At 43.9% G+C, this 13,437-nt stretch overlaps 1 protein-coding gene across 5 annotated transcripts in view; it reads left to right on the top strand.

The window, feature by feature from the left end:
* The window catches only part of dpp6a (dipeptidyl-peptidase 6a), a 1,586,533-nt gene that overhangs the window by 1,366,855 nt on the left and 206,241 nt on the right, over positions 1 to 13,437 (top strand). For all 5 annotated transcript variants that reach the window (XM_063044436.1, XM_063044438.1, XM_063044435.1 and 2 more), the window contains exon 7: positions 9,182 to 9,263. In XM_063044436.1, coding sequence (XP_062900506.1) covers positions 9,182 to 9,263 — 82 coding nt within the window. The remainder of the gene's footprint in view (positions 1 to 9,181; positions 9,264 to 13,437) is intronic.

The raw sequence follows: 13,437 nt of genomic DNA, 5'->3' as shown, positions 1-13,437 counted from the left end.
GGACCTGGTGAATCTAAGGGCAGGGTTGAAGTTGGAGATAAAGTCGATGAAATTGATGAGCTCAGCATGGGTGTATAAAGCAGCACCAATGCAGTTGTCAATGTGGTGCAAGGAGAGTTGGGGAGCACTACCAGGCAAGGCTTGGAACGTGGACTGTTCCACGTAGCCAGTGAAAAGGCAGAAATAGCTGTGGCCCATGATGGCTGTGGGTGGGAGACCTCCAGTGATCATGAGGTTGGTGATGGTGTTGCTGACAATTTTCTGAAGGTCCTGAGTGGGGTTCTTTTCAAGAGGAGGTGTCTGAGAGTTACCGCCTGCCCTTAGCGAGGTAGAGGTCAGTAAGCCACACCACACAGCACCACCTTTGTCTGCGGGTTTGATGGTGAGGTTGGGATTGGTGTGGAGAGAGTGGAAAGCACTGAGTTCAGAGGGGTAAGGTTCAAAGAGGAAAGAAGGGTCTTTCATGGGGAGTTAGAGATGAAAAGATCCAGAGCAGGCTGAGAACTAGAGTGGGATGTCCAGGAAGAGGAGGAGGGTTGGACCTAGGAGAAGGGGTCATTGATGCAGGGTGGGGAATTCTTGCCAAAGAAGGAGGTGACGGAAGAAGAGCTCGGCGTCATGGTGGACACAGTTTACTGAGGTGTGGGTGAAGGGGGCAAAGGTAAGGTCCTTGCTGAGGACAGAATGGTCTGCCTCAGAGAGGGGAACTTCATTACCAGTGTACAGGCCCTTCAGCCAATGATGATATGCTGCCCTTTTAACCTACTCTAAAATCAATTTCCTCCTGCATAGCCCGTTATTTTTCTATCATCCATGCACCTATCTTGGAGTTTCTTAAATGCCCCTAATGTATCTGCCTTTGCCACCAACCCTAGCCGAGTGTTCCACACACCCACACCTTTTTGTGTAAAGAATCTACCCCAACATCGCCATTGTACCAATCACCTTAAAAGTATACCCCTTGTATTATGGTTTTGTGTGTGGTAAGTCATGTCTAACCAAATATAAAGATTTTTTTCTTGGAAGTTACCAGGAAAGTTGTTGAAGTCAAGGCAGTGGATGTAGTCTGCATGGACTTCAGTAAGGCCTTTGACAAGGTCCGGCTTGGGAGGATGGTCAAGAAGGTTCAGTTGCTTGACTTTCAAGATAAGCTAGTAAATTGGATTAAACATTGACTTTACGGGAGAAGCCAGAGAGTGGTAGTAGGTGGTTGCCTCTCTGTCTGTGGTATCCGCAGGGATCGGTGCTGAGTCTATTGCTAGTTGTCATCTACATCAACAATCTGAATTGTAATGTGGTAAAATGGATCCACAGATTTGTGGTTGACACCCAGATTGGGTGTGTAGTGGACAGTGAGGAAGACTATCAAAGCTTGTAATAGGATCTGGACCAGCTGAAAAATGTCATATGAAATTTAATGCAGGCAAGTGTGAGGTGTTGCACTTTGAATTGAAATGAATTGAGTTTATTTCTTACATCCTTCACATACATGAGGAGTAAAAATCTATATGTTACATCTCTGAATGTGCGATGTTCAGATTATAGTCATTTGTAATAAATAGTATGTACGGTAAGATATGCAACAGAACAGTCAATATAGCTTAGAAATACAATTGTATCAGCGTGAATTAATCAGTCTGATGCCCCGGTGGAAGAAGCTGTTCCAGAGCCTGTTGGCTTCTATGCTGCGGTACCGTTTCCCGGCTGGCAGCAGCTGGAACAGTTTGTGGTTGGGGTGACTCAGGTCCCTAATGATCCTTCGGACACTTTTTGCGCACCTTTTGCTGTAAATGTCCTGAATAGTGGGAAGTTCACATACACAGTTGGGAGGCCCAGCCAGGGTAGGACTTGCACGATGAGTAACAGGGCACTGAGGAGTGCAGTAGAACAGAGGGATCTGGGAATACAGATCCATAATTCCTTGAAAGTGGCAACGCAAGTAGTTAGAGTCATAAAGAAAGCTTATGGCACATTGGCCTTCATAAATCAATGTGTTGAGTACAGGAGATGGGAAGTTGAAATTGTATAAAATGCCTATGTGCCTAATTTGGAGTATTGTCTGCAGTTTTGGTCACTCACCTACAGGAAAGAGGTAAATAAGATTGAAAGAGATCAGAGAAAGTTTATCAGGATGCTGCTGGGACTTGGAGACTTGAGTTATAAGGAAAAGTTGAATAGGTTAGAAGTTCACTCCCAGGAAGATTGAAGGGAGATTTGATAGAGGTATACAAAATTATGACGAGTATAGATAGGGTAAATCAGCTTTCTTCCACTGGGGTTGGATGGGACTACAACTAGAGACCATAAATTAAGGGTGAAAGATGAAAGAGTTTAAGAGGAACATGAGGGGGAGCTTCTTCACTCAGAGGATGGTGAGAGGGTAGAACAAGCTGAGAGTGCAAATGGTGGATGAGGGTTCAATTTCAATACTTAAGAGAAATATGGATAGGTACATGGCTGCGAGGGGTATGGAGGGCTATGATCCAGGTGTAGGTCAATTGTACTAGGCAGAATAATGGTTCAACATGGACTAGATGGGCCAAAGAGCCTGTTTCTGTGCTGTCATGTTCTATGACTCTATTATCTATTTCTACCCTGCAAAATAAGCCTCTGGCTATCCACTTAATCTATCAGATCACTTCTCATTCTCCTTTGCTCCAAAAAGCCCCAGCTCACTCAACCTTCCTTCTTAAGTCATGTCCTCTAATGTAGACAGCATTCTGGTAAATCTCTTCTACACCCTTTCTAAAGCCTCTCAAATATCATTCATATAGTGACATGATCAGAACGTATCTGTGGAAAGAGAAAGCGGAGTTAGTGTTTCGGGTGTGATACCTTTCATTAAACCGGGGAAAAGGGTAACATAAATCTGAGTTCAGTTGTAAGAGAGTGTGGGAGATGAGTAGAACAGAGGAACTATCTCTGATAGGATGAGACAAAATGGGTTAATGGTGCAGATAAAGAAAAATCCCAGAAAACTACTTACAGTTTGGATTCCCATTATTAGTAATATTCCCTGCTTTGTGCCCATACTTCATCAAACGTCTCTTCTACTAAAAAAAATCAGCATTTTGTCTCTCTTTCCCAAAAAGACATTGGAACTGAAATGTTAGCTGCTTTACTCTCCACAAATGCTCCCATCCCTGCTGGGCATTTCCTGCATTGTCTGTTTTTACTTCAGATTTCCAGCATCTTCATGATTTTCATTTACCCTGAACCATGTAATCTTTGAGGTTCTGACAGCCTGCTGTTGGTAAATTGGCTACCGTGTTTCCTCTAAAAAAAAATCACTAAATATACTTCATTTGGACTTCATCGTGAGCCCTTCTTAAAGGTTTGGGTCATCAGCCAACTATTCCAAGCCAGAAGGTTTAATGCAATCATCTACAATATCATGACTAACATAAGAATAGAAAATGTTGGAAATACTCAGCAGGTCAGGAAGCATCCCTGGTGAAAGAATCTTTGATTTTTTTTCTCCTGGTTCCATAAGACCATAAGACAAAGGAGCAGAAGTCAGCCATTCAGCCCATCAAGTCTGCTCTGCCATTTTATCATGAGCTGATCCATTCTCCCATTTAGTCCCACTCCCCTAGCTTCTCACCATAACCTTTAATGCCCTGGCTACTCAGATACCTATCAATCTCTGCCTTAAATACATCCAATGACTTGAGCTCCACTACCGCCTGTGGCAACAAATTCCACAGATTCACCACCCTCTGGCTAAAAAAATTTCTTTCCTTCTCTGTTCCGAATGGGCACCCTTCAATCCTTAAGTCATGCCCTCTCGTACTAGACTCCCCCACCATGGGAAACAACTTTGCCACATCCACTCTGTCCGTGCCTTTCAACATTCGAAATGTTTCTATGAGGTCCCCCCCTCATTCTTCTAAACTCCAAGGAGTACAGTCCAAGTATTCCAGCATTTCCTGTAGTTTTATTTCCAGTGTTCAGCATCTGCTGTATCATGCTTTGGGGCCAGAGCTGACAATGATTTGTGTGCAACTGGGGGACTATTGTACTGGCAGACATTGAGGATGGCGAAAGCAGGGTGAGCAAGATAAGAAGGAGGGGGTGGGCGAAACTGAACGCAGAGGTCCACCATAGGGAAGAAAGAACCAATTATAATGGCTGCCCAGAACTGTGATTACTTTCTGTTTTTCTTTACTACATAGAAGACAGCCATTTCAATTCATTGAACGTTTGTCTCCCAAACATTCCCATCAAAGTTCAAAGTAAATTTATTATTAAAATCAATTATCAGCAACTAGATCCCACCTTTCACCCTCACACCAGGGGAAACCTACATCAGCCATTTAACCTACCAATCGCAGCATCTTTGGGATGGGGGAAGAACCCAGGGGGCACAGAGGGAACCTGTGAAGGTGCAGAGAGAACGTGCACCTTCCACAAAAGGTTTGGGCCTCGTCCGCTGGGCCTGTGAGGAAGCACTTCTGCAACGTGCCAAGTACTGAGCACCATGGTATAACAGGAAACGTCCTGATTTTTATCTAAATTATTCTCATAATCCATGAAACTAACCAGATCTATGAGACTATGTCTAGTCTTCACCCATCCGCCCCAAGAGTGTTTTGTTTCAGGGTGTGTGTGTGTGTGTGTGAGTAAGAGTGTTTCGTTTCTCTGTGTGTGGAGTAAGAGTGTTGCTTTTCTGTGTGTGTGTAAAAGTGTTTTGTTTCTGTGTGCGTGTATCTGTAGGAGTGTTCTGTTTCTGTGTGTGTGTGAGTGTAAGAGTGTTTCATTTATGTGTGTGTAAGAGTGTTTTGTAAGAGTGTGTGAGTGTGTTTCATTTCTGTGTGTGTGTGTGAGAGAGAGAGAGAGAATAAGAGTATTTCGTTTCCGTGATTGTGTTTGGTGGGTGTGTGTGTGTGTGAGAGAGACAGAGAAATAGGGCGAGCTTACATGGGAATCTTGGTTGGCATTGACAGATGGGCTGAACGGCCTGTTTCCATGCTGTATGACTCAATGGCTCTATGCTTCTAGCAGAGTGTAATCCTTGGAAAAGTAGTTTATTCGTTGACCATTGCAGTCTTGTGCTGCAACAGGAAAGCAGAGAATGAGTCTTGTACTTCATGGGGACAATATTCCAAACTTTCTTCTCCGGTTGGATTTTACTGGCTGCGGTAAATTATTTTTTATGAGCGTTACAGCACAGTAACAGGGCTTTCTGGGCTAACAAGCCCACTCCATCCAATTACACCCATGTGACCGACTAACCTGTATGTCTTTGGAATGTGGGAGGAAACCAGAGCACCCGGAGGAAACCCACGCAGTCACAGAAAGAATGTATAAACTCCTTATGGACAGCAGTGACATCAAACCCAGGTCACTGGCGCTGGACCAACATTACACTAACTGCCACGCTACTATTCTGCGCCAGTGATTCCATATAGAGTTGTACATATTAATCCCAGACTTGCACCGTGTGGACCCACTGGGGCAAGTCTGTCTCCTCATTCAGCCACCAGGCTCACAGATCCATTCCCTGAGAACTGGATGGCAAAGGATTAAGAGGCAACATGTAAAACATTACTTGATCAAAAGTACTTTGTTTGACTCTTATTTAGTGGTGATTTTATCTGATATAACTTTTTTAACCTGGATTTTTTTTGTAACTCTTTACTTCAATTTCAATAGGTTAATAGTTTTACTGGTAATAGTGATACCAAGAACAATAAAAGACTGTGACAATGATAGAAGCACCAGATTTAAGGACAGATTCTAGGCTGCTGTTATAAGATTACTGAATACACAGTAGCACAAGATGGACTTCTGACCTCACAACACACACGTAGTGGTTAGCACGTTTTACAATACCAGTGACCCGGGTTCAGTTCCGGCCGCTGTCCTTCAGGAGTTTGTACGTTCTCTCCGTGACAACATGTGTTTCCTCCGGGTGCTCCGGTTTCCTCCCACAGTCCAAAGATGTACCGGTTGGTCGGTTAATTGGTCATTGTAAGTTGTCCCGTGATTAGGCTAGGGTTAAATTGCGGGATCGCTGGGTGGTGCGGCTGGAAGGGCCAATTCCACACAGTACCTCAATAAATAAATTAATAAACATTTTGCGTCTGCATCAGCAGAGTTTCTCGTGTTTTTGACCTCACTTACAATGGCTTGCACCTCACTATCACCTGCACTGTTCTTACTTTGTAACTATAACTGCATCGTTATTGTATTGCCTTGTTCTACCTCGAATCACTGAGTAATACATCAATCTGTATAGAAGATCTTCACTGCACCTTCCACTTCCAATAACGATTCCAAATCTTTATAGCTAGTGTGCCACCCAGCATTCCTTGTTGTCGAGGACTTCTTCGGGATATTTTGGGGTGGAGTCCCTTCATGAACCAGTTCTGATTCCAGATGATGAAGCTCATCACATCTGTCCTTGGCTCCATGCAATTGTCACTGGAAAGAAAATTGAGAAAGGTCTGCCACCTGGTGGTAACAAATAGTATTAAACCAAATGCCACTTGTCTTTTTTACCAAGTATTGCCAGCAAGGGCAGCATTTGTCACCCTTTCCTAATGAGAGCCAGACTGAATGTACACCCATAATACAGAGAGTTTCAGGAGTTAGATCCCATGTCAATGAAGGAACATGAATACATCTTAGATTCAGGACAGTGTGAAATTTGGAAGGGATCCTACAGGTGATGATGGTCCATTGTACCTGCAGCCCTTGGCCTTCCTACTGGTCGTGGCTTTGGGAGGTTCTGTCAGAGAAGCCTGGGCAAGGTGAACTTCTGCAATGTAGCGGTTAGCACAATGCTATTCCAGTGCCAGTGACCAAGTTTCAATACTGCCATGACTCTAAGGAGTTTGTACATTCTCCCTCTGACCACAGGGTTTCCTCCAGGTGCTCTGGATTCCTCCCACGTTCCAAATACTAACCTGTTAGTGGGTTAACTGTGCAGAGCAGGCTCGTCAGCCCGAAAGAGCCTGTTACCGTGCTGTATCTCTAAATCATTAAATTAGTTCCAACATTTGGACGTGCTGATGAACAGGAGGAAGAGGAATTACTTTAGACGGATGGTAGTGAATCTGTGGGATTCAATGCCACAGCTGGCTGTGGCGTTTAAGAGATTGTTCATTAGTAAGGCTGTTAAAGGTTACAGGGAGAAGTGTACAGCCTTGTAACAGGCCCAGGGAGCCTGCGCCACCCAATGACACCCATGTGACCAATTAACCCACTAACCTTTTTTGAATGTGGGAGGACACTGGAGCACCTAGAGGAACACTTGTGGTCACACGGAGAACAGACAAACTCCTTACCGTGGCAGAACTAACCCGGATCAGTGGCGCTGTATTAGTTTACACCTAATACTGCACAACCTTGCCACCCCTAGCTGTGAGCACACTCAGCCAGGTTACCCTCTCCATAGGAGACACAATTAAAACTGTCTGCTGTTCACCTCACTGACAATCAATACCGGAACACCTCAGAGATGTGAGCTCGCGCTACACCCATGACAGTGTGGCTAGGCACAGCTCAAATGCCATCTATAAATTTGCTGACGATACAACTATTGTTGGCAGAAATTCAGATGGTGACGAGAGAGCGTACAGGAGTGAGATTTATCAGCTAGTTGAGTGGTGTTGTAGCAACAACTTTGCACTCAACATCAGTAAGACCAAAGAGCTAACTGTGGACTTCAGAAAGGGTAAGATGAGGGAGCACACAACAGTCCTCATAGAGGGATCAGAAGTGGAAAGAGTAAGCAGTTTCAACTTCCTGGGTGTCAACATCTCTGAGGATCTATCCTGGCCCAACATATCGATGGAGCTACAAAGAAGTCACAACAGTGGCTATATTTCATTAGGAGTTTGAGAGGATCTGGTATGTCTCCAAAAACACAGGGAAATTTCTACAGATGTACTGTGGAGAGCATTCTAACCGGCTGCATCATCGTCTGGTATGGGGGGGCTACTGCACAGGATCGAAGTAAGCTGCAGAGAGTTGTAAACTTGGTCAGTTCCATTATGAGCACTAGCCTCCTTAAAGTCCAGGACATCTTCAGGGAGCGATGCCCTAAAAAGGCAGCATCCATCATTAAGGACTCCCATCAACTCGGTCATGCCCTGTTCTCATTGATACCATCAGGAAGGAGGTACAGAAGCCTGAAGACACACACTCAACAATTCTGGAACAGCTTCTTCCCCTCTGCTATCCAATTTGTGAATGGACATTGAACCCATGAATACTAACTTCTACTTTTTTTTATCTCTGCTTTTGCACTAGATATTTTTAATCTAACTATTATATATATATTTATTTATTTACAGGTTTCTTTTCTATATTTATCATGTATTGCTGCCATATCATTAACACATTTCATGACATATGCCGGTGATATTAAACCTGCTTCTGATTCTGAATCTCTTCCTGCTGTAACTCAGTGGTCATGGTTTTGGTATTTATGGATTTTGAGATGGTAGTTTTGTATTTTCACTCACATCTCTCCAAAGAGGAGTGATGTTTGGAGGCGCTGTGCAGAATAGAGAGTGATGTATGCTTCATCTAGAAGACCTACCATTGCATAGTTCCAGCAGTCCAAAGATTCAAAGTCAAAGTACTCTTATTATCAAAGTATGTATAAGGAATACAACTTTGAGATTTTGTCCTTCCACAGGCAGCCACGAAACAATGAGACACCATGGAATCTATTAAAAAAAATCAAACACCCAATGTAAACATCAAACACCCAATGTAAACATCAAACGCTAAAAGCAAGAGAACAGAACCTGGAATATCAAACATCAAACCAGTCGTATTCAGTTTAGTTCAGTTCAGCACCTCAGATCAATCCATGATCAGTCTGCTTCCAGTGCTCTCTGTGTGGAGTTTGCATCCTCACCCTGTGACCGTGTGGGCTTCCACCAGCTGCCCTGGTTCCCTCCCTCATCCCAAACACGTGCAGGTTGGTGGGTGAATTGGCCGCAACAGTGGTGTGAGGTGGGTGGTGAATGGAGGGGTTTGATGGGAATGTGCAGATAAAATGGAACTCGAGCAGGATTGGTGTAATTAGGTGCCTGATGGCTGGCACAGTTTCAATGGGCAGAAGGGCCTGATCCTGTGTGTATGGCTCACTCTAGTCTAAGAGAACTGACCTGTGTTGTCAAAGAAACTGGATTCTTCTGACCTCTATTTCTCCTCGCCACAGGGAACATCTTGCCCTAAACCCACCAGAGGTTAAGAATGCACGGTTGCAGTACGCAGGCTGGGGTGTCAAAGGTCAACAGCTGGTGAGTGTCAAACTTTATGTTTTATTCTTGATTTTCCCCCTTTGCATGAATGCTGAGGGGAGATTTAATTAAAGTGCAAACAAATATGAGAGTCTTGGACAGGAAGGAGCTACTGTATGTCCTCCGCAGAGTTGTGGTTCGTTCGATATGTGCCATGTGATATGGCATATGTGATCATGGTCTTTCCATGATTGTTCTTGGCGAAAGCAGAGATGGCAATGGACATTAAGTTGTTAGAGAGAAGGCGATTACAATACCTTTTACCCATACAGAAATACAGGTTTGACAGTGTTGTGCAGATAAAAATCCTCGTCACATGTACCTGGATGAACACTTAATATGTGATGACCTACAGGGCTGTAGACTGAGCATTGGGAAGTAGATTATCTGAAGTAGCTCACCCTAGATGGGACAGATAACCAACCGAATAGCCGTAATTTCCTGTGCTTCAGTGAGAAAATGGTTACGCATCTTGAAAAAGCTACTGATTTAGCCAAGAAGTTCTCCATGAATGTGGGTATTTCTCATGTCTCGTAATCACAAGAGATTCTGCAGATGCTGGAAATCCAGAGCAAGACGGGGTGAGTGCGGATGTTCATTTACTGTTCCCCTCCTCCCTCACTTCCATTCAGGGCCCCAAGTAGTCCTTCCAGGTGAGGCAACACTTCACCTGCAAATCTGTTGGGGTTGTCTATTGCAATTCAACCTCCTCCAAATTGGTGAGACCCGATGTAGATTGGGGAATCACCTTGTCGAGCACCCCCGCTCTATCTGCCAAATAATTAGGTGCCTGGTGGTTGGCACAGTTTCAATGGGCAGAAGGGCCTGATCCTGTGTGTATGGCTCACTCTCGTCAAAGAGAACTGACCTGTGTTGTCAAAGAAACTGGCCAACCATTTTAATTCCTATCCCCATTCTGTACTTACAAGTTGGTCCATTCCCTCCTCTACTGTTATGATGAGGCCACTCATATTCCATCTAGGTACCCTCTGACATTGATTTCTCCAGCCTTCCAGTAATTTTCCCCCTCCCCCTTCCCTCTTCTTTAATTCCCCATTCTGGTCTCTAACTTCTCAACTGCTTATCACCTCCCTTGTTGACCTTCCTCCTTCCCTTTCTCCCATGTTCCTCTCCCATTAGATTTCTTCTTCTCCAGCCCATTACCCTTTCCGCCTATCACCTCCCAGCTTCTCACTTCATCCCCTTCTCCCCCACCCACCTGGCTTCACCTCACCTTCTCACTTGTCCTCCTTCCCCTCCCCCCATCTTCTTATTCTGGCATCTTCCCCCTTCCTTTCCAATTCCGATGAAGGGTCTCAGCCCAAACCGTGACTGTTGATTCCTCTCTGTAGATACTGCCTGACCGGCTGGAGTTCCTCCAGCATTTCGTGTGTGTTGCTCTTGTTTTGTAATATTTTCAATTTCAAGTTTGTTTATTGTCATGGGCACACTTACCTAGAGTATAAGTGCCAGGAAGGTTCGCTCTTTACAGCATCAGCAGCACAGTGCATTAGAAACAGGACAGACTTGAATTACAGAAACTCATATTTCTTAATTTATACATAATTTACATGACAAAATAAAAGTAAACAGAAGAACAGTAGTACAAGTTGAGGAAAGTATAGACTGGGGTAAAATTAGGGATTTTTCAAGAACCTGGTGGCAGTGGCAAAGAAGCTACTGTTGAGCCTTGATGTTTGGGTCTTCCGGCTCCTGTAACTCCTGTCTGATGGCAGCAAGTATGGCTGGGATGGTGGGGGGGGGTGGCATCTCTTTTTGATATGCTTGATGGTGGGGAGAGGCATACCTATGATAGAAGTGTCTGTCTGTCATCCTCTTTTCTGTTCCTGCACATTGGAGTTCCCACACCAGGCCGCAGTGCAGCCAGTCAGGATGTCTTCTACTGTACACTTGTAGGAGCGCGTCCTTATTATTTTGACATTAGGAGAAATTTTCAGTGTGCAGTCCAGAGTAGTATTAGTGCTTTGAGAGTTGTATAATCAGACAGAATACTGAATATCAAAAGTACAATGGATACTAGGATGATATCAAATTATAGATCAGACCAATTCTTCTTATTAAACATAGAATATAGAAGAGTACAGCACAGGAACAGGCCACTTGGCGCACACTGTTGTGCCAACCCAGCTAAAAAGCAAATCAAAAGCACCCAAACACTAATCCCTCCTGTCCATGTCCTTGTCCCCCCATCTTCCTTACATCCATGTCCTATCCAAATGTCTTGAAAAGCCTCTAATATATTTGCCTCTACCACCATACCAGGCAGCGCATTCCAGGCACCCACGACTGTCTGAGTAAAAAACCTACTCCTCACCTCCCCCTTGAACCTATCCCCTCTCGCCTTCAGTGCGCTGACAAGAAGTGGCAATAAACCGTGAGGGAAGCACACAAGGTGCCGATGGAGCTCAGCTGGCCAGTCAACATCTGTGGAGTGATATGATCTTTCGCTGTTTTGGGTTAAGGACCTTCAGCAGGATTGAAAAGAAAGACGGGAGTTACCCAGTATAGAAAGGTGAGGGAAGGGTTGGAAGAAGTGGTGACAGGTGGATCTGGGTGAGAGGCAGATCGGGGAAGGGAAGAGAGTAGAAATGATGTCAGAAGTAGGGAGGTGATAGGTGAAAGTGACAAGAGACTGAAGATGAGAAGTTTTGAACTGGAATTAGAATTGGTTGATTATTGTAAGGTGTACCGTGATACAATGAAAGGCTTGCCTTGCATACTGTTGAGATCATTACACAGATCATTGAGGTAGAACCAGGCAAAGTAATAAAAAATGTAGAACAAAGCGTAGCAGCTACAGTGAAAGTGTAGTGCAGATAAACAATAATGTACAAGATCATAAGAGATAGATTATGAGTCAAGAGTCTATCTTGCAATTAGGGTTTGAATAGTCTAATAACAGCAGAGTAGAAGTGGTTCTTCATCCTGACAATGGCTACCCTTTCAGGCTTTTGTATCTTCTGTCTGGTGGAGAAGAGCATAAAAGAGAATATCTAGGTTGTTCTCAATATTACTTTTATCTGCACAGTTAGTCTTTAGCACATTGGTGTTTGTCAGTTGTTGCTGTTTATATATAGGTTTTTTTTTGTAAAATTCGATTGCATTTCTTTTCTCCTGTAAGTTCCTGCAAGAAAATGAATCTCAAGGTAATTTATTAATATGATAATAAATTTACTTTGAATTTTGTACATTGGATTTTTATCAGAATGGTTGAGTCGGGCCTCTTTTCTAATCCGTATAGCTCTCTGATTATATCTCCATCACACGAATGTGGAAGTTATGATCTCTTCTTCACATCCAGCCAACACCTCAAATCATTCAAATGGAAATTTTCTGCTTTCCACATGGAAGCGAGAGTCAAGCATAAACAGAGGGAACTGAGGCTGCAGCCTTACAGCTTCCTGGCCTAGAGCGATTGTGGAAAGCGGTTGAATAAGCATGGCTACTGAGCTGCCTCCAAGCACCCACCATGAGATGCTGAACAATCATTGTTAAGTGAGGCATTCACATTTTAGCTGTAGTTGCAATGTTAACCATTCCTCGGGGATTATTAGAACATAAATCAAGATTACTTCTGCTGTGTCCTGCCCTGAACTCGAGCAAGATGCACTGTTACTAAGAATTCTTCAGCACAAATTGTCCTAGAAGCCATATAGCCATAGACAGTCAAAGGCATACAGTAAAGGGCCTAACTCATGAACTCCACTGTCTAAAGAAACAAGGGTTTCAGGCACAGGGGCCCCACAACCATTTCAAAGGTTCCCACTGAGTTACTGTCCATCCTGACTTGTATTTGCAGATTGTCTTCTGATGCACATGTTGCTTGTCAGTCTTTCTGTGCAATTTGTCATTGTTTCTTTTGTATTTCTTTATTCTACTGTGAATGCCTGCAAGAAAATGTATCTCAGAGTATAGATGGTGAGTTTACTTTGAACTTCAATGTCACTGGGTTTGATCCTGGAAGTGCCACTGCAATATGCACAAAATGCCAGAGGAACTCAGCAGGCCAGGCAGCTTCAATGGAAAAGAGCGAACAGTCGACATTTCGAACCAAAACGCCGACTGTTTTCTCTTTTCCATAGCTGAGTCTCTCCAGCATTTTGTGTGTGTTGCCTGGATTTCCAACATCTGCAGACCTTCTCATGTTTGTGAT

Source organism: Mobula hypostoma, chromosome 3 (genome assembly GCF_963921235.1).
Source record: "Mobula hypostoma chromosome 3, sMobHyp1.1, whole genome shotgun sequence".
NCBI lineage: Eukaryota > Metazoa > Chordata > Chondrichthyes > Myliobatiformes > Myliobatidae > Mobula > Mobula hypostoma.
The sequence above is the reverse complement of the archived record's forward strand: the minus strand, read 5'-3'. Positions and strand labels throughout refer to the sequence as shown.